The 23,253-nt window shown below is 38.8% G+C and overlaps 1 protein-coding gene across 2 annotated transcripts in view; it reads left to right on the forward strand.

Moving 5' to 3' along the window:
- Positions 1-23,253, forward strand: part of LOC122793164 (coronin-2A-like) — a 2,539,836-nt gene that overhangs the window by 2,480,655 nt on the left and 35,928 nt on the right. For both annotated transcript variants that reach the window (XM_044060980.1, XM_044060981.1), the window contains one exon: positions 14,323-14,651. In XM_044060980.1, coding sequence (XP_043916915.1) covers positions 14,323-14,651 — 329 coding nt within the window. The remainder of the gene's footprint in view (positions 1-14,322; positions 14,652-23,253) is intronic.

The raw sequence follows: 23,253 nt of genomic DNA on the forward strand, positions 1-23,253 counted from the left end.
ATATCCCTTCAAATCAGTTTAATCCCAAACCACCTTGTTCTACTGTAAGGATCAAACATATCCCACATAACCCTTGCCCTCTTCCCCTCCCAAATAAATTCCTTCATTTATTTATTAATCATTGCCCACAATTTTTCCTTTGATTGACATATATGTGCCTGACCACTAAAGGGTGTAAAAACATTTTCAATGCTTGCATCTTACTGTCCTTATCCATAAACAAAAGCTTCCAGTTTATCATTTTTGTATTATCTTTTATTTAGTCTCTTCCCACATATCCTTAGCTGCCAAAACAGAAGCCTTTTTAATCTACACTCATAAATACTTCAACTTATCGTCTCCCCATATGTATGGGTATTGCTGAACCATTGCATATATGGATACATACTTTATGAATATAGCCTTTGTTTTATCTTCATTAATTTTATATCCCAAAAATACTTGAAGCTGTCTCAAAATGTTCCACAACACTGAAATGTCTTTTTCTGGATTTATCAGCTACAAAGTAATAGCATCTGTAAATAAAGCCAAGTTTTCTTGATTACCATACCAGCTATATCCTTGAATGTCTAATTCCCTTATTTTCTTTGCCAATGACTCTAAATATAAAGCAAATAACAAAGGAGAAAGAGGATATCCCTGCTTGGTTCCACTGTCCAGACACAACTTATCAGAGAGGACCACTCCCGCTTTAATTCTTACCTCTGATCCTTCATATATCCTCATAAGTAACCATATTATCGTACAAGGGAATGCAAATGCTTACATTGCCCTACTCATAAAATCCCAGCTTACTCTGTTGAATGCTTTCTCTGCATCAAAACTCACTAACAATAGTGGCATTTCCTTATGTTATGCTACCCTCTGGATCATCATTGTTCTATTACTGTTCTAAATGTTTGCCTCCCCTCCATAAAACCACATTGATCCATATCTATCAATTTTGGCAACATTTCTGTTATTCTTTTAGCTAGTATAGGCATAAACACTTTATGATTATTATTTAAAATTGAAATGGATCTATATGAAGCTGGGTCTGATGGGTCTTTCTTGTCTTTAAGTATTACAGCCACCACAGCTTTCATCTGAAGGATGTTGGTGCTTCCCATCCTTTTAAAATACTATTAAATTATTCCAGATCTTTATCAATTTCTTCCCACCTAACCTCCAAACTACCCATTTGTTCCTTGTGACTTTCCTGCAGATTCATTATACATCACTGTTTTTATCTCATGTCCTCCTGTTTTAACTGTTATTTGTTGAGCCTCATATACCTCTAACCTTGCCATACTTAAGTCTTCCATACATTTTTCCATTTGTACTCTTTCTTGATTCCCACAGTTTGTTGCTTTATACAAATTTTCATCAAATTTCTGAAATATGTATAATATCTCTACAGGATCTCTGGTTATTTTTCTTGTTATAGGCTTCCTAGGTTTGGCGACAACCCTTTCTACTTTCTGTTGTCAAAGTTGCTGTGCTAAAAGTTTTTGTTATCTGGAGATATTATTAAAAGCCGGTCACTTAAGAGCAATTGTTGTAAACTCATGCATATTATCCAGACAATCCCTTATTTACTCTTTAGCACTTTGCACTTGCGTTTCTTCTTGTTCTGTGAGATCCCCCTTATTCTGCCATACTTTAATATGTGTCAGCCCCAAATAAAGAATTCTTATTACTTCTTAACCATATCTCTTTTTCTTTTATTTTTGCCTTACTCTTAAACTCCATTTTTGTTTTATCCAACTCACTAGCTATAACTTCTGAAGCAATTCTATTGTCCCTAATAACTCTCAAATATTTTACACTATCCATTCCTTTCACCCTCTTTTTAACAGGTAGGTGGGGAAGGAAGCTCCAGTGTCTCATTTTTACTTCATTACCCTGCATTTTTATCTTAGTTGTTACTGACACATGATCTGAAGTATTTATTGGATGTTTGTCAAAGCTTTCAATTACATGCACATGTTCCTGTAAAATATAATTTCTGTCTAGTATACCCCAGTTGTTATACCTTGGAGTATAATATGTAAATTCTCTCCTAGTTCCTACTACTGAATTCACATAATCCATACCAAATAATTTCATAAATTTCTTCTTCTTACCCTCTTTGTTATATATTCCCTTCTAGGTCCCCCAAATACATCCTAAATGCTGCAAATCAAATTCCAGGCCCCACCTGTAAATAATATTCCTGAAAGCTGATTATTTCTCCCAAAAATCTTCTTAAACTCCATAAATGAAGTTTTGGGGGAATATAAATGCATGCTAGCATAATCCTCCTTCCTTGTCAGTTGCCCCTTGCTATCACAAATCTACCATTACTAGCTTTTTCCCTCTTCTATTACTATTGGAACTTTTCTTGCAATTAGTATAAATACTCCCCTTGTCCTTTGTCCCTGATACCCTGCTCAGTATCCCTCCTGAAATCCTTTCTTTATCAACTTCACGCTCTTATTTCTTCCCAAGAGTGTCTCCTGTAGCATTGCTATTTGCACTTTGCATTTCTTAATATAATTAAATACTCTTTTCTTTTTGTCTATACCTGCGAGGCCATTCAAATTCCAAAATAATATGTTTAGTGTAGCTGTTATGATAAGAAGTTATTATTCCCAAGTATTATATATGACAGTTTTTTTAAATGTCTATTCCCAGATTTTGTCTTACATGCACCCACTAATATTTGGCAGGTTTATCTTTTATACAGTCGTTACTTGTCATCTCCATTTGAACTTATGTCACTTTTCACAACTCTTTTTGTTTTAATAAAACCCTCAAAAAATCACACACCCCAGAAGAGAACGCACCCATAACCTACTAACTTAAAACAAACACAGAAAACTATGTACATCTTCAAATAATGAAGTTTAACCCTCCTGATAGGAACAACTGTCGTAAATTGACAGCTGCATATGCAAAGCAAAACCTAACCTAAAACTAAGGTTATCCATGCTAAGATGCATGTCACAGCCTGTGCACCTACTTACACTAATTGCTGTCTGTTCTTGTGTTATATTTATTCCCTTCCCAGATATGAAAAAGAGCTTGTATGGTTTCAGAAAATATTATCTTTTAGCCTTAAAAAGTGCTCTGGCTTTTATTGCAGCTTGGAAACCTAATAATAAAATATACATCTGCCCTCAGCAACAGATTTCTAAAATTGAACGTTTATTTGCTTAAGGAAAACTTTTCATTACATTTAGTGTTCTCTTATTTACTTGCTTACACACAAAAAACACTTGTTAGATTAAGCCAAGGGCCTTAATCCAGGCATTCACCTATACAAAAGTAAGAGAAAATATATCAAATCTACATATATAATAATCTGTGCCCTTTTGCATCACATCCTGTACCTAAACAACCCAGGATTGCAGCATATTAACTTAAACATGCTTTTGGCCACCCTTTCTTCTCTTATTACATTGTAATGCCTACATTTCTTAAAACAAAAAAAGAAGAAAAAAGGGCAGCACTTGTTTACTTTGGTACCTTTATTACAAACAGCAAAAACTGAAAATGCTTCACTATATAACATGCAGTTTATATCATGAAATGTTTTATGCAAATACTGTTCAGAATAAAAGTTGTTTTACTTACAATTACTTTTTTTCTTCCCCTCCTCTCCCCCCTTAGCACCCTTCCAAACATCAATTACTTTAAGTGGGGTATACACCTTTCTGTCCCCCATAAGTTTAATAAAGTCAACAAAAGTCAAATCCTTCCCCTTTTTCTTGCAAAGTCATATTCCACAAATGTTTTGATGCTTTACAGTTTCACATTTATTCAACAGTTTCTGTGTTGCTGGTCTTCTTCCTCTTCATCTCCATCTCCCAACCTCATCTGTGGTTCAAGTCCAGGGAACTCCCGATTCTTCTAGTCAACTTTTGTGGGGTTTTTTTCTGTCTCTCAAGCATTTCCTTTGGAGGTTTCACTAGCAAAGTTTCTCTATGAGCTTTATTATCAGAAGAATGAGAAGAAGCGTCCCATTCTCTTTGTTGACTCACTTTTTGTTGGACAGACTTTTCTATTTCCTACTTAGTCTGTTCTGCATCAAACAATTATTTTGATTCACCAGGAAGAAATATTCTGAAAACAGCTGGATGCAACAGCTTAAATCTCACACCTGCCTCTCGACATTCCCTGATTGCTGGAATAAATTTTCATCTCTTCTGCCTGGTGTACATTGATTAATCATTTTAACCAACACTCTACTGTCTCTAATTTTTAATGCTTTGCCCTTCTGCCACAATTTTGTCAAGATCAACTCTTTCTGCTGGTATGATTGCATCTTTACTAATACAGGTATTGGCTGCTTTCTCATGGCCAGGTTTGGAAAAATGCACAATGTGCCCTTTCAATTAACAAATATTGCTGAGGAATACTAGTCCAGTTCCCTATTTGTTTCTATTGTATATCAGAAAATGTCAGGTTTTCCATGCGTGCTTGGTACTCTAACTCTACCATATTTTGAAACAGGTCTTTTTGAGCAGTTTCATACTCAGCAAGCCTTTTCTTCATTTTGACCTTTGAATTTTTAAGTTTTATCAGTTCACCTGAATAGCTGCTTAAGGCATCTTCCATTTTTTCAGCTTTTTGCTATTTGAGTTGATATACTCCTTCAATGTTTCTGAGCACATTTGATTTATTTCTTTCCTCTGAATTATCAGAAGCCATCTCTTGCCCCAGAACTGGAGCTTCATCTGTTTTTGTTGAACAGCTGCAGGATTTTTCTTACTGTGCTTTCTCTTCGCCTTAAATTACTGGAAGCCATGTCTTGCACCAAAGCTGGAGCTTTACCTGCTTTTTGATGAACAGCTGTAAGATTCTTCCTAGCCAGTGTTTTTTCTTCACCTTTTCTAGTTGATTTTCTTTTAGGCTCTATAAGTTTCTTCATGGCTGGCATCCAGGCAGTGTGTATACTTGCCAGTAACTGAATATGCTAAATCTGCCAGAGTTTTGGGCCCCTCTCTTAGTTTCTTTTTCACAGTGGGGAAAGCTGAAATTACGCTGGTGAACGGTGTGCAGCCATCTTGGAAATACATTCCCTTTGCTTGTTGATGAGCCACATTACTATGGTGCTGTCTGTAACAACATGAAGAGGTCCAAGTGATCAAAGCTGATTCAGAGAGTTGAGTGCCTTGATCATGGCAAGCATCACTTTCACATTTATATGCTTGCATCTGTCTTTGTTATCCCCCAAACCTTGCACTTTTATCCCTCCTGAACTTCTCTCCAAGCAAATTCCAAGGTGTCTGTGATGACTGACTACTTTTGAAGAGGGAGAAAGAAAGAGAGACCTGGATTTAAGGATATTTGCTGTTTCCAGCAAGTGATTTCTCTTCTGACAAACCCAAAACTGGTGTTGGGACCTAACAGACTTTAGTTGCCATTGTATTTTTCTCTTATGGAGTCTTGCCATAGTTATCATCAGAATCATAGATGCCATGAGAGCCAAAATTGTGAACAAAGTCTGAGTGGAAAACTATAGAAATAGAAATAAAGATATAGCTATAGATATAGATATAGATATAAATCTGTTTTTCCTGTAGAAGAAAATATTTTTGAACTGAAGTATCCAGCTGACACCCCAGAAACACTCCTTTGTGAAGAAGTCAAAAAAGACTTTTGAACATTCTTTTGGAATCCCAACTTGTGTAAGAGATCTGTCAACCAAGTGAATGATTCCTGTCACTTTGAAAAAGACTGTAAAGATAAGCAAGTTGTCTAAGTATGGAAAAATGTGGCTACCCTCAATGAAATATAACTGGAGCTAGACTCATTTTGAAGACTGCTGGTGCTGTGTATAGTCAAAAGTGTAATGAGAGAACTGAAAATGTGGTCCACACACACAAAACCTTAAGAAATAACTGATGTATGGATGAATAAGGATGTGGTGATAAGCATCTTTTAAATCTAATATCACCAGGAAACATGAATGAGGAAAAAGAAGCAATAACTTGTGAAGTGACATAATTTTGAAATTGGGCACTATCACAAACAGGTTTAGGAAAGAAGGGTCTGGAACTGATCTCCAAACATTTTCTTTCTTTGGCACTAAAAGCATCCTTAAATAAAAACAGTTCCCCATCTGGGAAGGAAGAACTAGTCCTATCACTCAAAAAACAGCATGTGATGAAGACCAGATGGAAATAAAGGAGTCTGATCTAGTGGATGAGGGATTTCTCCCCTCCCTCACCTGGAATGGTGGAATTTCCTCCCACTGCCATCTGTCACCTTGACAAGTGATCTTCAGAACCCATTTGTCTGAAACTCTATGTTGCCAAAGAGAAAAGTGGAGATCCAGACTTTCCGTAAGGGAAGTGGAGCTTCCAGGGTGGGAGGGGGGGCAAGGTCCCTTAAACAGTTATTCTGAATTGTTGGACTGTCCTTGATTTTGAGAAGTTCCATAATTATTTTGGAACCCCTTGCTATTTCTTTTTAAATGTCTGTTTACATGCTTTTTGTTGAGACTGTTTATTTTGTTTTTTGCCAAAACTTGATGGGGAGTTAGAGAGTTAGATAATCCCTTAGAAAATTTGGAAAAGGAGGGCTGAAAAATCTTAAAGAGATTCTCTGTATCAACTTAACCCTTTTGTCATACATTTTGATTACCTCTGCAACAGAGGGGCCAAAACTTAATCTCTATCCAAAGGAGAATTTAAAATCTCATTTTTAACATCATCTGGGAAGTTCTGAGAATGCAGCCAGGCAAAACTCTTGAAAACAGTATTAATGGCCATAACCCTGGAAGAAATATCAAGTGAGACATACACACACTGTAAACCATGAGTAGTGACTTGTACAATAGAAGAAACTAAATTATTTAAAGCAAAATTGTGTGCACAATAAGAAACTACAGAAAAAAAAAAACATTCCCATACTTTCAAAATTAGTCAGAACAAACTTTAGCAAAAAAGGCTGACAATCAACATTTTGAAAATCAAAGTTGCAGAAGCATATATTTTTCCCACACATATCAATAATCTTCCCATCTTTATCTGAAACAGTAGGATTGGAATTAACTAAATGTTTAACAGCAGTAGGATTAACTAAAGTTCTAGCCACTGGGCCAGGTTTGGAAAGTCTATATAAAAATGTAAAAGACTGAAAAACTTTATATATCCTGTCTGCCTTTTTAAGGGCAACTGGCTGACTGTCAGGAAAATTCCAAGCAGTGACACATTCTCCAAATCTGACAGAACAGGAGGAATGAGTGAAGGTTCTGGAAATTCCTTCTCTAACAGTTCGTAATATTTTCTGAGGGACTGAGAAACCCCCATCTTTCTCCCACCAAAAACACTAGCACATTCTGGAAATAGTCTCATGGAAAGAGAAACCCCCACAGGGAGAATCAGAAACTGAGCTCTTCTCTGAATCTGAACCAGAAATCTGAGGAGAAAACTCTGTATCTGTCCTTTCATTTTCCTTACCAAATTCAGAATCTTGAATCTTTTCAGGCAAAGAAGTATCCTTCTTTCTTTTATCAGAAACTACTTTATAAGAAGTATCAATAGCCGGAATTAAACCCTGAGCCAAACCCAGTAAACTACTCCTGTCCAAGGGAATTTGACTAGGAATACATACATACATACATACGTGTGTAGTTTTCTGTTCCTTTTTGACAGGAAAATGGGACCAACAGTGTTATTAATGGCAGCTACAGCTTTACCAATGATGAGCACAACATTCTGACAAAAGAGGGAAGCCGTCCCTCTTCTGTCTCCCAGGACTGACAATAGTGGCTGTACATTGCCTACTGAGGGGACCTCACAAACCACAGAGGACATGGCTAACCCCTGATCCATAGTGGCTGCAGGTGCTACACCAGAGGGTTCTGGGATAAAAGATGAGTGGTCTGAGGAACAACTAATGGCCACAGCAGAGTCACCCACCTGCAGCTGAGGCAAATTACTAGTCTGTTGTGGTGGCAAAGGCTGTTTGCTTAACATTTTCTTTTTGTGAGTGGAAAAAAGACCAACTGTGAGACAGGCAGTTTATTCCATGGTCAAGAAAAACATAGTGCCTATTTCCCTGGGAAAACAAGCAGCAAAACCCAGCAACAATTTAAAGTCTTAAAAAATCACTCATTTGACATAAAAACACAGTACAAAGCACTTTACAACACTATTTCAGCCCCAGAAAATAAAATAAAATTTTGCCCCAGAAAACAATGATCTTCAAATACTTTAAACATCTTTCAAACTCTCAAGGAAAAAAGTGTTCACATTTAAAAGTGCAATACAGTCTTATAACAGTCCATTAAAACACAAACTCCTAACTTTAAAATAACTTTCCTAAACAGGAAAGTGTTATTAAATAAACAGTTTTTAATGGAAGTTTTTTTTTCCAAAGGGAACTTACCTGCCCAGCAAAGAAACAGCACAAGGTAACCATTGACCCTTGAAAGCCTCAGAGGATCTATTCCTTCAGTGGCAGGAAAGCTCTAAAGGACTTCACCCAAACCTGTATTTTTAGTCATCTCAGTTAAAGCTGACTGACAGTTTGAGCACATGGAAGATGCCCTAAAGCTTTGGAAGCTGGCCGGTTGTTATATCCTTTGCAGGATATAACCTGTATTGGTAAGGCTACTGCAGCAGTGATCATTATGATGAACATCAGACAGGGCCTCATCTTTCCTTTCACTCCTCTGTCATCTCCAGCAGGCATCTGAGACAATAATCAAACTTGGGTCACCTAGGTCATACTCAGGGTTTTATCTGTCTACTTTACAGGAGCTGGCTTGACTGTGGGTAACCATGTTTGCTGATAATTACAGATTTGGGATAGCATGTCATTGAAACAGATCCATCTTTCATCCCAAAGGCAGCATCTGCAATGTCTCTCAATCAATTCTTTCATCTGCCCTTTTTTTTTTTTGAAAACTGCCAAAATGATGCATAACACCATCAGCATCTGATGGATGTCCACAGACAACTTAGATGTTATATAAGAAGGACTACTGACTTCAGAAAAAAAAATTATCAGCTTTTTGTATCTTTCAAAAAAAAGGGGGGAGGTGTGCAAGAAGGCCTACAAGTCAACAAGCAGATTTTTTCCAAATGGTTTCTCACTGTGTTACCTTTTGTTATATTAAATACCATAAACGTCTTCAAGGCAGAGTAAGGGCTCATTCCACTAGGGGGCAGCAGCACCAGCAGTTTATTTCATGAATGATTCTGTACAAGATAGTTTAGAAACTGCTACAGGGTTACTGTACACACCCTAGAACATTAGAAATAGGATGCACATTTCAGAGGTTGAACATAATTTGACACAGCTGTACTTCAGGTGATACTCTAACTGTTCTCCTCCCTTGGCTATAATAATAATAATAGTTGGGATTCTGTCCAAGAGCTGTTATTTATTGTTACAACGACTGACCTTGAAGAGGACAGTAAGGTAACATGTAACTATACTTAGTATAATAGTACATCTACTGGAAGACACCTTCTGATGAAGTCCTGGTTCTAAAGGACGAAAGCGCTCAATCTGTTGTATAATAAAAGTCTTGTAATGTTCGTGGTTCCAACTTGAAGCGTTTTTTTTTTTTTTTTTTTTTTTTTTTTTTTAAGTTTTGAGTTGTTGGAATGCTTCAGTTTTATTGTAATTGTAATGCTAAAGATAACATTCTTCTAACCCACCAATAAAAGTATGCATAGTTTAAATTTTTCTATTCTGTTCTATTACAGATTAGATTTTTTTTTTGTTTTGTTTTGTTTTTAATACATATTTGTAGTTGTTTTAAAGGAGTTTCCTGTTAAAATCACAAATTTGCATTACTGCCATACCAGGCTCAAAGAAATGAAGAAATATCCTAGAAGTGCTAACTTATACAGCAGCCTGAAGCTCTAAACAAAGTTTGAGGTAATGCTGGTGTGAAACTATTGTTGATCTTCACAGGGACTGAGGCACAACTGGTAACATTTCTGGTCATACAAATGTGGTAATGCCTAAGTATGATTTACTGCTAAAGGTATACATCCTTGAGCATGTTGTCATTTTAAATACTCTCATATACTTTACTTTCTAACCCCCTGTTTTTAATGCCCCGCCCTATGAAAATGTTGCAGCATTGCTGTGTAAATAGTACTGATTTATATCAAACTGTTTTTGACATACAGTTTTTTTCATAGGCTAATATCTTCACTTTTTATTTATTTGCTGTCTGCAGGTAAACCCACTAGCTACAGATGCCTCTTTTCAGGGGTCATGCTGAACACTGTTGGGGTTAGTTATCATTAGATGAAAACCTGCAGGAGGGACTACAGTTGTCATAACCAACAGAACTACACGTATCATAACCAATGAAACTACACCTGTCATAACCGATATAACCTGGAGCCAAACAAATGGCACATAAAATGCAAAAGCAGCACAATAACTATTAATTATGGGGACTGTAGTAATAACTCATTAAGAGTCACCTTGAACATTACAAAATGAGTAGAAAGCCAAGTGAAAATTTCACATCTGTTCAGGGACCTCCAAAGCAGAAACGCAAGCAAACTCCACCCCCCAACACAACTCAAATGACACATAGCCCACAAACTCAGTATGTCACTCAACCACAGTCCATAAGGCATAACAATGTACCCAACACTCTAGTCATAGGTGACTCTATAGTCAGGCACACTGATGTTCCATTCACCAGGCTAAACAAGGAGAAAGTTACTGTCAGCTGCCTGTCAGGTGCCAGGATCTGCCACATAACGCACGCACTCAGGTCACTCCACAACAAGTACAAATATGACACTGTCATTGTCCATGTTGGTGTGAATGACCTGAGACGTACCTCCCTGGACTACATGAAAAGAGACATGGAGGAGCTCTCTGATCTTGTAGCCCAGGCAGGTATGATCCTAGCCCTGAGTAGCATCCTGCCATCACCCAGAATGATACCACAGTACAAGGACAAAATGATTGATTTCAACAATTGGCTAAGCTTCTGGTATCATTCTAAGTGGATCCAGTATTTGTCTGCCTGGGACGACATGATCGACAGACCACGATGCTTTGCCAGAGATGGCCTGCACCTGTCGCCCTTGGGATTCTGGATACTGGTTAAGGCTCTTGCCACCCCTATAGTGCCTTTTTTTGGCAAGGTTCAAATGACAAATTCACCACCATAACAGGTACAAGCAAGCAAAATCTGAGGGTAATGCTAGAAGTCTAAACCTCAAAATGCACTCACTCGAGGCACTCCTTAAAATGGAGAACATCAACATCTGTGCAGTGACAGAGACCTGGTTCAAAGCTCCAGAGAGCACCCCTGCATTACCAGGCTATAATTCATACCACACCTTTCAGCCACCTAACCACTGAAGCACTAAAGGTGGAGGCGTGTCCATATTCATTAAGGATATCCACACCTCCAGGCTAGTTGCACAGCATAATGCATCTGAGATTATCCAAGTGCAACTAACTCTGGGTAAGACTGCAATCCAAATTGTAGCTTGCTACAGACCCCCCCACCATGCCCCAGGATTCCCACTCCTCATTTCTTAATGCACTGGAAAGTATTAGGGGACAACCCAACACCCTAATAATGGGTGATTTCAACTACCCCACCATTAACTGGGAAAACTACTCATGTACTAAATCTTTTGCTCAACATTTTCTGGAATTCATAAATTCCAACTCTTTGGATCAACTTATTCACACCCCACCAGGGGCAGCAATATCCTAGACCTGGTCATTACAAACGTGGGCAACCAGTGTTCCATACCAGAGGTCAATTCCTCATTGGTCAGATCCGACCACAAGCTAATCACCCTAGACATCCACATCCCACCCCCAATTAGGGGAACCACCGTAAAAAACTTCTCCAAAGCCAACTTCACACTTCTTAAGACAGAAGTGGCAAACTTCATGACACCCATGCAGACGGACAATAGAGGTATGACTGTTGAATCCTACACAAATGCACTTTATAAGCACTTACACGAATGCATGGATCATGATATCCCTAATAGAACCAAGATGCTATCCTCCAAAAAAAGGAAGCCAATCTGGTGGTCCTCTGCCATAAACAAACTCTACAACAGAAGAAATAAACTGTTGCAAAAAAGAGTAAAATCCCATGACTGGAGGAACTCCCTGGTCAACCTCAGTAAGAAGCTGAGATCCCTCATAAAATCCTCCAAAGCTAGTTACAAAAACAAAATTGCCACTGACTCTAAAGACAACCACAAAGCATTCTATAGCTATGTCAAGAATCTCAATGGCAACACTCAGATCTGCTCTGAGTTACAGCACAATGGCACTAAATATACAGAACCAACTTATATTGCCAACATCCTGGCAGATAGGTTCAGTGCTAACTTTACTCCCCTCTCACCCCCTAGAGGGCCCATCTCTATACCGGAAGAATGCAAAGTTCCTGTAATCACGGCTGCACAGGTAAAAAACACACTCTCCAAAGCCAAAAACACAGCATCCATGGGACCTGACAATATCCCAGGCTGCATTCTACATGAACTACAGAATGAACTGGCACCCTACCTAAGTACCATGTTCAATCATAGCCTCACCTCAGGCTTTGTGCCCACTGAATGGCGCACCATGATGGTTATCCCACTCCACAAAGGGGGAGCCATGACGGACCCCGGGAACTACTACCCCATTAGCCTGATGAGCCTGGTCTGCAAGGCCATGGAACATATCATCATGGAACTCATAAACAAAGACATTGGTAATCTCCAAACTCTGGACCCTACCCAGTTTGAATTAGTAAAAGGCAGCTCATGTCTCCTAAACCTGATTGACTTCTTTGAAGCAGTCACCAAAGGCATAGATGAGGGTATGGTGGTTCACACAGCTTATCTAGATCTCGCCAAGGCTTTTGACACCATCCCCCACTCTAGAATTATAGATAAGCTCACTAAACTAGGTATAAATCCCTATGTCACAAGATGGGTTGCCAACTGGCTCATGGACAGAACCCACACTGTGAAAGAAGCAGACTCCAAATCCAACTTCCGACCAGTGACAAGTGGAGTACCACAAGGCTCAGTCCTGGGTCCTCTCCTGTTTGGTATCTACTTCTCTGAAGTACAGGCTAACACAGAAGGTCTTTGGCTAACAAAGTTTGTAGATAACTGCAAACTAGGAGCCATAATTGAAACTCCTAATGATGTGGACATACTACAAAAGGGCCTCACTGAGACAGATGCCTGGTGTCAAAGCCATGGCCTGAAGCTCAATACCAAAAAGTGTATTGTCATCCCCTTTGGTAAAAACTCTGTACCCATGAACTACCACATAGCTGGTAGTCTACTTAACGCCGAAAATGTGATAAGAGACCTTGGGACACAGGTGGACAGTAGTCTCTCCTTTGATAATCACATCGCCACAGTGGTCAGGAAATCCTTCTACGTGGCTCACCTCATCACAAAAGGTTTCTCATCCAGAAAAAAGAGGTCATTGTTCCCCTCTACTCATCACTCTTTAGACCCATTATAGAGTACAATGCCCCTTTTGGTATGTACCTCACAAGACATCTACAACAACTAGAAAGGCCACAGAAATACCTCACAAAGAGGATTACTGGCCTCAAACAGATGCCCTATGCAGACCGTCTCAAAAAACTCCAGCTTTACTCCGTTCCATATCGCCTACTCAGAGGCGATCTCTGCCTAACATACAAAGCTATGTCAAACCCAGAGCTGTTGGACATACTCCACTTAAAGAAATCCCAATCCCTCCGAACTACACGCTCTAGAGACCTAAACCTTGTCACCACAATAAACAGAACATGCTGGAGGGTTAGATTTCTGTCCCAGAGACTTCCCCATACTCTGGAACAGACTACCTATCTATGTCAAACAGAGCTCCTCATTAGCACTCTTCAAGAAAAATCTTGATGATTGGATGGGAAATAGGAAATTCACCCCAGGGATCACTTCTGTGGCTCTGCTCAACAGGGGCACAGGAAAATAATTTTCTTCGATGGCGAAAGCCAGGGTATAATTTTTGGCTAGGCTTATATAGGCCCTAGGGCCAATAGCCTAGTACCTACCTATGAACCTATGAGGTTTTTTTTTGTTTTTGTTTTTGTTAACGCTAGCTGTAGTAAGTGTATTGTCATGTAAGGTTTCTGTTTGCGTATCCCAGTCTTAATGACATTTCTTAGACTGTGTTCCAAAATATTTTCTTTCAAATACTTACCATTGACAATAACTGTACAATGATACTGTGGAGACAGTCATAAATTATTTACTGTTTAGGAACTGAACACTAATTTTTGTGTATAACTTATGAATATTTCTTGGGTGTTTTGTTTGAAAAAGCATGGATTCATTTCTAATTTGCTTGTAATTGTAGATCCTTTGTTGACTTCGTTAAAACCCGGATCTGAAATATCCCAGCCTCCCCCACAGTCAACAGACAAAGATATCTTGTGTAGTATTAATCCCCAAAAACACCCAGATCATGTTGAGCGGGTGACTGGGGGACAAATCCCTGTGTATGGGGAGTTAAAGGAACACAGAGAGCAGAGCAGAGGGGATGAGAAAGCACTGGAACGGAGACATAGCATGTTTTCTTACCGAGACCACAGGAGAACAGAGCCCAGAGCTGTGGACCGGAGGTACAGTCTCCTAGCAAATGGCTGTGATTTGTCTCAGTGTGCACCACCCAAAACTGAAAATGAGGTAAGCAAAGACTATAGTATATTAATTATTTAGATGGACAGTACTCTTTAGTAAGTAGTTATAATAAAATGCACAAAGTGATATTTGTCACGTGCCTCTCTCAATGTGCTTTTTAACATTTAAAAACATTCTCAATTTACATTTAAATTACAGGAAAAACAGTCAGCAGTAGTAATCATCAACTGCTTTTGGATTCTGTAATAATAATAATAATAATAATAATAATAATAATAATAATAATAATGTCTTTCAAGATAACTGCACATAGAGTAACAGCTTAATTCTGGAAACAGAAACTTAGCAGAGAAAGCCAATGGACCTAAATTTCTGGGTAGAATTCAGTAACTGACTAGTAAGTGCACTGCTTAGATGCCAGGAAAAAAGAAATATAAAGGACCTGGAGGAAAATCAACTACAAAAGTTGAGGAAAAAACACAGAATGGGAAAAGTATTTCAGTTGTTCAGAAAGAAGCAGTGCAAGTTCCAGACATGAATTGCAGTAACCTAGAGGAAGGTATAAAGCAGCTGCAAACAGACCTGGTTAAAATAAACAAAACACTGATGGAGTATATCAACACAAAACAATAAAAAGCTGGAAAAATAGAAGAAGCTTTGAACAGATATTCAGATAATGTGACAGAACTGCAAAACTCAGAGGCTTAAATGAAGAAAAGGCTGGCTGAATATAAGACTGCACAAGAAGAGATGTTTAAAAAAATCATAGAGTTAGAGGACAGAACACATAGGGAAAACCTTAGATTTTCTGCTGTACAATACAAACTGTATTAATTTTATGAAACTACAAATAAACAACTGGACTGGTATTCCACAACAAGGGCAAATCATGTGTATGCTCCAAACCTGGCTATGAGATTACAACCCAGACCTTTAAAAATGCAATCTAACAAGCAGAAGGTGTTGATTCTGACAAAACTCTGACAGAAGGACAAAGTACTAATAGTGGGAGACAGCAGAGTGTTTGTGGAGAATAACTACTCATTGCACACCAGGCAGAAGAGGAATAACTTTATTCCATTATACAGGGCATGCTGAGAAGCAGGTGTGAGATTCAAGCTGCTGTACCCAGCAACCCTCAAAATATTTTTCCCTGGAGGAACAAAAACATTTTTTGATGAAGTACATGCTAAGAAAGAAATACAAAAGTTTGTCCACCAAAAAGTGAGCTGTGATACAGAAGGAGATTCTACTTATTGTTATTCTGGTAGTAAAGACCAGATAGAGACTGTTCCAGTGAAACCTTTCCCATTGTTTGAATGGAAAATGACTGAGAGAGAGAAAAAAAAACACACAAGTTGACTAGAGGAATCAAGAGTGCACTGGAGATGAAGCAGAGACAATGTTTATGAGATGGAGAGGAACAGGAATAGAACAAAATAATCTGGAAATATTGGACTTTCTTGGACTTTGTTAAATTTGTAAGGGATACTAAAGCCTGTGTCCAACGTCATGTCATTAATGTTTGGAGACTAAAATCAGTAACCTGGAAACTGACAAATGTGAGATTACAAAGGAATACTTATATTTGTGAAACAGGACAGAACAAGAAAATCTGGAAATATTGGACTTGTTTGGACTTTTGTTAAACTTGTAGGGGACTCTAAAGCATATGCCCTACTGCATCTCAATAATGTTCAGAAAAATACTTAGGAGAGGGGAAAGGAGGGAGAGACTTAATTGTAAGTAAAACTATTTTTTCTTAACAGTATTACTTAAGTGGTGCATGATTTTCTATGCTTGTTATAAAGTAATTTTTTTCAGTTGTTTTTAAGTGTAATGGGGATTCTAATGTAAATAGGTGCTTCTGTTTATTCTTTTTGCTTCTTTCTCCCTTCTTCTCTCTTTCTCCTTGTTTAGTTTTAAGAAATGTAGGCAATGCACTGTTAAAAAGGGGGTCTGGTTAATAGAGCATGACAAAAGAAAAAATAATGTGTTTTTTGTCATTCTTGCATAGGGGAATGGCTGTGTTAGCTTTATATAGTAACACATTTTGACAGAAAGCAAGTAAATGAAAAAATATATTGAATATTATAAGGTCTATTTTCTAGTAAACAGTCTTGCATCTGGTACTCATGTCACTAGCAGACAATCTGATAAAAAGAAATGGCATGGAGAAAATATTTTCTGAAAGCATTCAAATGTTTCCCAGCTGGGAGAGCTATAAAAATAAGGCAAAACCAGACAGCTCTTTATAGAATCGCAGGCTCTACCATGCATCTTAGCATGGATAAGCTTTGTTTCTTTCTGTTTAACTTGAGTCTGTGTGTGTGGCTGACAGTTTGGAACTTATGTTCCTTTTAAGGGGGTAAAACTTCAATATTTGAAGATGTACATAGTTTTGTGTGTTATTATTAAGTTAGTAGGTTTTAGGGGGATATTGTGTGTGTGTGTGTGTGTGTGTGTGTGTGTGTGTGTGTGTGTGTGTGTGTGTGTGTGCGTGTGTGTGTGTGTGTGTGTGTGTGTGTGTGTGTGTGTGTGTGTGTGTGTGTGTCTGTGTCTGTGTGTTTATTTGAGGGTTTTCAATAAAACAAAAAGTTCTACAAGATGTGACATAGGTTCAAATGCAGATGACAAGAAACAGTTGTATAAAAGATTAACCTGCCAAACAGTGCATGCATGCAACACAAAAGATGGAACTTTGCACTTTACAAAAAAAGCTGATATACTTAAAATATGAGAATTATAATCCCTCAGGAATATGATTTTTTCTATAATGTCTTTAAACGTTAATGGTCTCACAGATAAATCCAAAAAAGAAAGAGTAGTGAACTATATTAAAAAATGTAGAGTGCACATAGCTATGCTACAGGAGACACACTTGGAAAGAACTGAACATGTGAATTTGATAAGTAAAGATTTTTAGGATGGTTATTCAGCAGGATACCTGGGGAAAAGGAAGAGAGGACTACTTATATTAATTGTAAGAGGAACTCCAATAGTAATAGAAGTGTAGAAAAAAAACATTAATGGTAGATTTGTAGTACTAAGGGGCTACTGCCAAGGGATTAATATTACACCGGCATGTATATATATATTCCACCAAAAACTGCTGTAGTAGAGCTAAAGAAAATTCTGGTAGAAATAATCAGCTTTCAGCAAGGAATATTATTTATAGGTTGGGACTGGAATTTGATTTGCAACAGTGAATATGTGTCAGGAGGGGCAGAAAGGGAAATATAACAAAGGGGGGGTAGATTTTTAAATATATTTTTGAAAATATTTGGCATGGAAGATGTGCATTCAGTATTAGGAATTTGGAGTGAATTTACATATTATCAGCCAAGATACAAAAATCAGGCTAGGCTAGGCAGAATTTACATTTCACAGGAACATGTGCATTTTATTGAAGGTCTTGATATGCATCCAATAACTATTTCAGATCATGTACCAATAATAGCTAAAATAAAAACACAGGGTAATGAAATAAAAATGAGACACTGGAGCTTTCCCACCTGTCTATTGAAAAGAGAGGAATTTAAGGAGTGGGTAGTGGAAATTATTCAGGAGCTATTAGAGAAGATATAAACTTCTTCTGAAAATATAGCTAGGAAGTGGGGTAAAATTAAAATAGAATGTAAAAATAAGGTGGAAATCAAGGAAAGGGGGATATGGTTAAGAAGTAACAAGAATTATTTAAAGGGACTGACAAATTTTTAAGTATTGCAAAATGGGGGGAATCTCACAGAACAAGAAGAGGAGCAACTGCAGAATGCTATACAGAAAATAAAGGACTACCTTGATAATATGCATGAGTTTAGAAAGCGTGGTGTTAAGCAACTGTGTTTTGATAACGCTAGAGCACAAAAATGTTTAGCACAACTCGGGCAACAGAGTGTAGAAAGGGCTATCATCAAGCTTAGGGAGCCTATTACAGTGAAGATAACTAGAGATCCTGTAGAAGTATTAGAAATATTTCAGAAACTCTATGAAAGTCTATATAAAACAGATAAATATGGAAATCATGAAAAGGTACAAATGGAAATGTTTATGGAAGTATTAAATATGCCAAGGCAAGAGGGAGAGGAGGCTCATTTACTAACAGTTAGGATAAGAAGAGATAAGATAAAAATGGTGATGTATAACCAGTCTACATGAAAGTCCCCAGGATTAGATGTTATTCCCGTGGAAGTTTGGAAGCTAGGAGGGAAAAATTATGAAGTTTTGGAAGGTTTTTTTAACAGTATTTTAAGAGGAGGAGAAGTACCAACATCCTGGAAGAAGGCTGTGGTAGCTGTAATACCTAAAGAGAGTAAAGATCCATCAGATCTAGCTTTATACAGGCCCATTTCAATACTAAATCATGATTATAAAGGGTTTATGTCTATAATGGCTAAAAGAATGGTAAAAGTGATGCCAAAATTGATAGATATGGATCAATGTGGTTTTGTGGAGGGAAGGCAAACAGGCAAACATTTGACAACATAAACAGAACAGTGATGATCCAGAGGGAAGCAGAATGTAAGAAAATATCACTGTTGCTGGTGGGTCTTGATGCAGGGAAAGCATTTGACAGAGTAAGCTGGGATTTTAGGAGGAGAGCACTGGAATCATTTGCATTCCCTGAAAAAATTATAAGGTTGATTAGGAGGCTATATGAAGGATCAGAGGCGAATGTTAAAGTGGGTGGGGTCTTCTCTGATAATGTATGCTTGAGCAGAGGAACCAGGCATGGGTGTCCTCTCTCTCCTTTGTTATTTGCATTATATTTAGAACCACTGGAAAAGAAAATAAGGGACTTAGAAATTCAAGGATATAATTGGTATGGTAGTCAAGAAAAGATGGCTGTATTTGCAGATGACATCATTTTATACCTGACAAAACCAGAAAGAGACATTACATGGTTGTGGAACATATTGAGACAGTTTCAAAGCTTTTGGGATACAAAGTTAATGAAGCAAAAACAAAATCAATAGCAGTAAATTATGTACCCACATACGGAATGGTTCAGCAATGTCCATATTCATGGGGACATGATAAAATTAAGTATTTGGGACTATGAATTAAAATTAAAATTAAAGCTAAGGATATGTAGAAGAGACTAAACAAAAGATAATACAAAAACTGAGAAAATGGAAGCTTTGTTATGTGGATATTGATAGTAAGATACAAGCAGTTAAAATAGTTTTAGTCCCTTTAGTCTTATACACTGGTCAGGCATATTTTTATCAACCAGAGCAGTTGTGGATAGCAATTAATAAAGAGCTGAAGAATTTTATCTGGGAGGGAAAGATGGCAAGAGTCAAGTGGGATAAGCTTATTCTTCCAATAGAACAGGGCATATTGGGATTACCTGAGTTGATGGGGTATTTCAAAGTAACACAGTTAAGGCTGTTATAGATAGCACAAGCAGAAAACTATAATTAAAAGTGGAAAGAGATGATGATGAAACAGGGGGGAAGCTCAAGTAACAGGGAGACACTGGGATTTTAGATGCAGACCTTTAAAGAGAACAAAAGTAATCATACAGAATATTATGTCCATAAAGTAACAGAAGGTCTTCTAAGAACTGCCAACATGGGAATGGAGAAAGGAGATTCTGCTGATAGGGATGACTACAATTAAGGATAGTGACGATAGGCAGAGAGGGCGGGAATGTATTGGAGAAAAGTGACAAAGAAACCAAGGTACTGGGAGCAAATAACTAGAGAGGGAAAAATAATAGAATGGGAAGATGCCAATAACTTGTTTGGACTGCAGGCTAAAGACTGTCTTCCATATAAAGGACTGATATGAGTATAAGCAAAGAGAAAGAAATGGGGGGGTCCTAAATAAAAGAGCAGCACTGGTAGAGTTTTTATAGGTTCATAGGTAGGTACTAGGCTATCTGCCCGTGGGCATTTATAAGCCTAGCCAGAGTGTGTCAGCTTTCGCCGCCCCATTGATTAATTAACTGAGCCTCTGTCAAGCAGAGCCAATGAAGTGATCCCAGGGGTGTATTTTCTGTTACCCATCCACTCATCAAGGCTTCTCTTGAAGAGTGTTAGTGAGGGGCTCTGCCTAATGTAGTTAGGAATTTTGTTCCAAAGCATGGGAAGTCTCTGTGACAGGAATCTATCCCTCCAGCATGTGCTATTTATTGTTGTGGCAAGGTTTAGCTCACTAGAGCATGTGGCTCGCAGTGACTTGGATTTCTTTAGGTGGAGCATGTCCATCAATTCTGAGTTGGACATGGCTTTGTAAGTCAGGCAGAGATCACCTCTGAGTAAGCAATATGCCACTGAGTACAGCTGGAGTTTTTTTAGTCGGGCTGCATAGGACATATGTTTGAGGCCAGTAATCCTCTTGGTGAGGTGCTTTTGTGGTCTTTCCAGCTGTTGGAAGTGTCTTGTGAGGTACATCCCAAATGGGGCATTGTACTCTATGATGGGTCTAATGAGTAACGAGTAGAAGGGCACTATAACCTTTTTATTTCTAGATACGAACCCCTTAATAATTAGATGGGCCACATAGAAGGATTTCCTAACTACTTTGGCAATTTGATTGTCAAAGGAGAGATTACTATCTACCTGGGTCCCCAGATCTCTTATTACCTCTTCTGTATTAAGGGGGCTGCTGCCTATGTGGTAATTCGTGGGTGTTTTGTTTTTCCCAAACGGGATGACTATGCATTTTTTGGCATTTAGCTTGAGGCCATGAATTTGACACCAGGTGTCTGTCTCAGTAAGGCCTTTTTGAAGGATGTCCATGTCAGCCGGAGAGTCAAGTATGGCTCCCAGTTTGCAGTCATCTGCGAACTTGGTTAGCCATAGTCCTCCTGTGTTTGCCTGTACTTCTGAAAAATATATGCTGAACAGTAGGGGTCCCAGAACCGAGCCTTGCGGGACACCGCTTGTGACTGGTTTAGAGTTGGACCTGGAGCCCGCTATTCTTACCGTGTGAGTTCTGTCTGTAAGCCAGTTGGCAACCCATCTTGTGATGTAGGGGTTTATGTTCAGGCTGGTGAGTTTTTCTGTAATATCCAAGTGAGGAATGGTGTCGAACGCATTGGCGAGATCAAGGTAGGCTGAGTGAACCACCTTTCCCTCATCTATGGCCTTGGTGACTGTCGCGAAGAAGTCAACCAGATTTAGTAGGCATGATCTGCCCTTAACAAAGCCGAACTGGGTCGGGTCAAGTGTTTGGAGGTTCCCAATGTCTTTGTTAATGAGTTCAATGATGATGCGCTCCATAGTCTTGCAGACCAGGCTAGTCAGGCTTATGGGGAAATAGTTAACAGGGTCAGTTGTGGCCCCTCCTTTGTGGAGCGGAATAACTATTGCTGTGCACCATTCTATGGGCATGTAGCCTGTGGAGAGGCTGAAGTTGAACAGCGTGTTTAGGTGGGGGGTTAGTTTGTTCTGTAGTTCATGCAAGACGCAGTCTGGGACACCATCTGGCCCCATTGATGCTGTGTTTTTGGCTTTTGAAAGGGCTGTTTTCATCTGTGCTTCTGTGATTTCCGGGACACTACACTTTTCCGGTATTGTTGTGGGCCCTTTTGAAGGTGAGAGTGAGGTGAAGCTTGCACTGAATCTAACTGCCAGGATGTTGGCAATATCAAGTAGGTTCAGTATATTTTGTGCTATATTGCACTAGCTCAGAGCATATCTGCGAGTTGCCACTTAGATTCTTGACATAGCTAAAGAAGGCTTTGTGGTTATCTTTCGAATCCTTGGCTATTTTTCTTTCGAAGTTAGCCTTAGATGATGATTTTATGAGGGACCTTAGTTTCTAACTGATACTAATCAGGGATGTCTTTCCTTCTTGGGATTTGCTTTTTTTCTGAACTAGTTTCCTCCTCCTGTTGTATAACCTGTTTATGGCAGGGGTCCACCAGACTGGTTTCCTTCTCTTAGGGGAGTGAGTCTTGGTTTTGCTAGGGATGGCACGATTCATGCATCCTTATAGGTGCTCATAGAGTGCAGTTGTAAAGAATTCTGCATCTTGGGCAGTGTTATCCTTTAGCGTGGGGGCTGTGAAACTTACCACCTCTGTCTTAAGTAAGGTGAAGTTTGCTATAGAAAGGTTTTTCACTGTGGTTTCCTTGGTTGGGGGTGGTGGTGGGGTGTGGACATCCAGGGTGATTAGTTTATGGTCTGATATAACCAGTGACGGGTTGACCTCTGGTACGGGAACACCTGTCGTCCATGTTGGTGATGACCAGGTCCAATATGTTGTGGCCTCTGGTAGGGGAGTTTACCAGCTGATCCAGGGCATATGAGTTGATAAATTCCAGGAAGCGCTGAGCCTGGGAGTTTGTACTCAAGTAGTTTTCCCAGTTAATGGTAGGGTAATTGAAATCACCCAATATGAGGGTGTTCGGTAGGACCTTCATGTTTTCCAGTGTCTCCAGAAAGGCCGAGTGGTGGTCCTGGGTCATGGAGGGTGATCTGTAACAGGCCACAATTTGCATTGCAGATTTGCCCAATGTTAGTTGCACATGGATGATCTCGGAGGTATCATGCTGCACCACTAACCTTAAGGTGTGGGTATCCTTGATGAATATGGATACACCCCCTCCTTTCGTGTTTCGGTCTGTGTTCTGTGGCTGAACTGTGTGGTATGAGTTGTAGCCCAGTAGTGCTGGAGTGCTCTCTGGATCCTT

This window comes from Protopterus annectens, chromosome 2.part0 (genome assembly GCF_019279795.1).
Source record: "Protopterus annectens isolate FY-2018-M chromosome 2.part0, PAN1.0, whole genome shotgun sequence".
Classification (NCBI taxonomy): Eukaryota; Metazoa; Chordata; order Ceratodontiformes; family Protopteridae; genus Protopterus; species Protopterus annectens.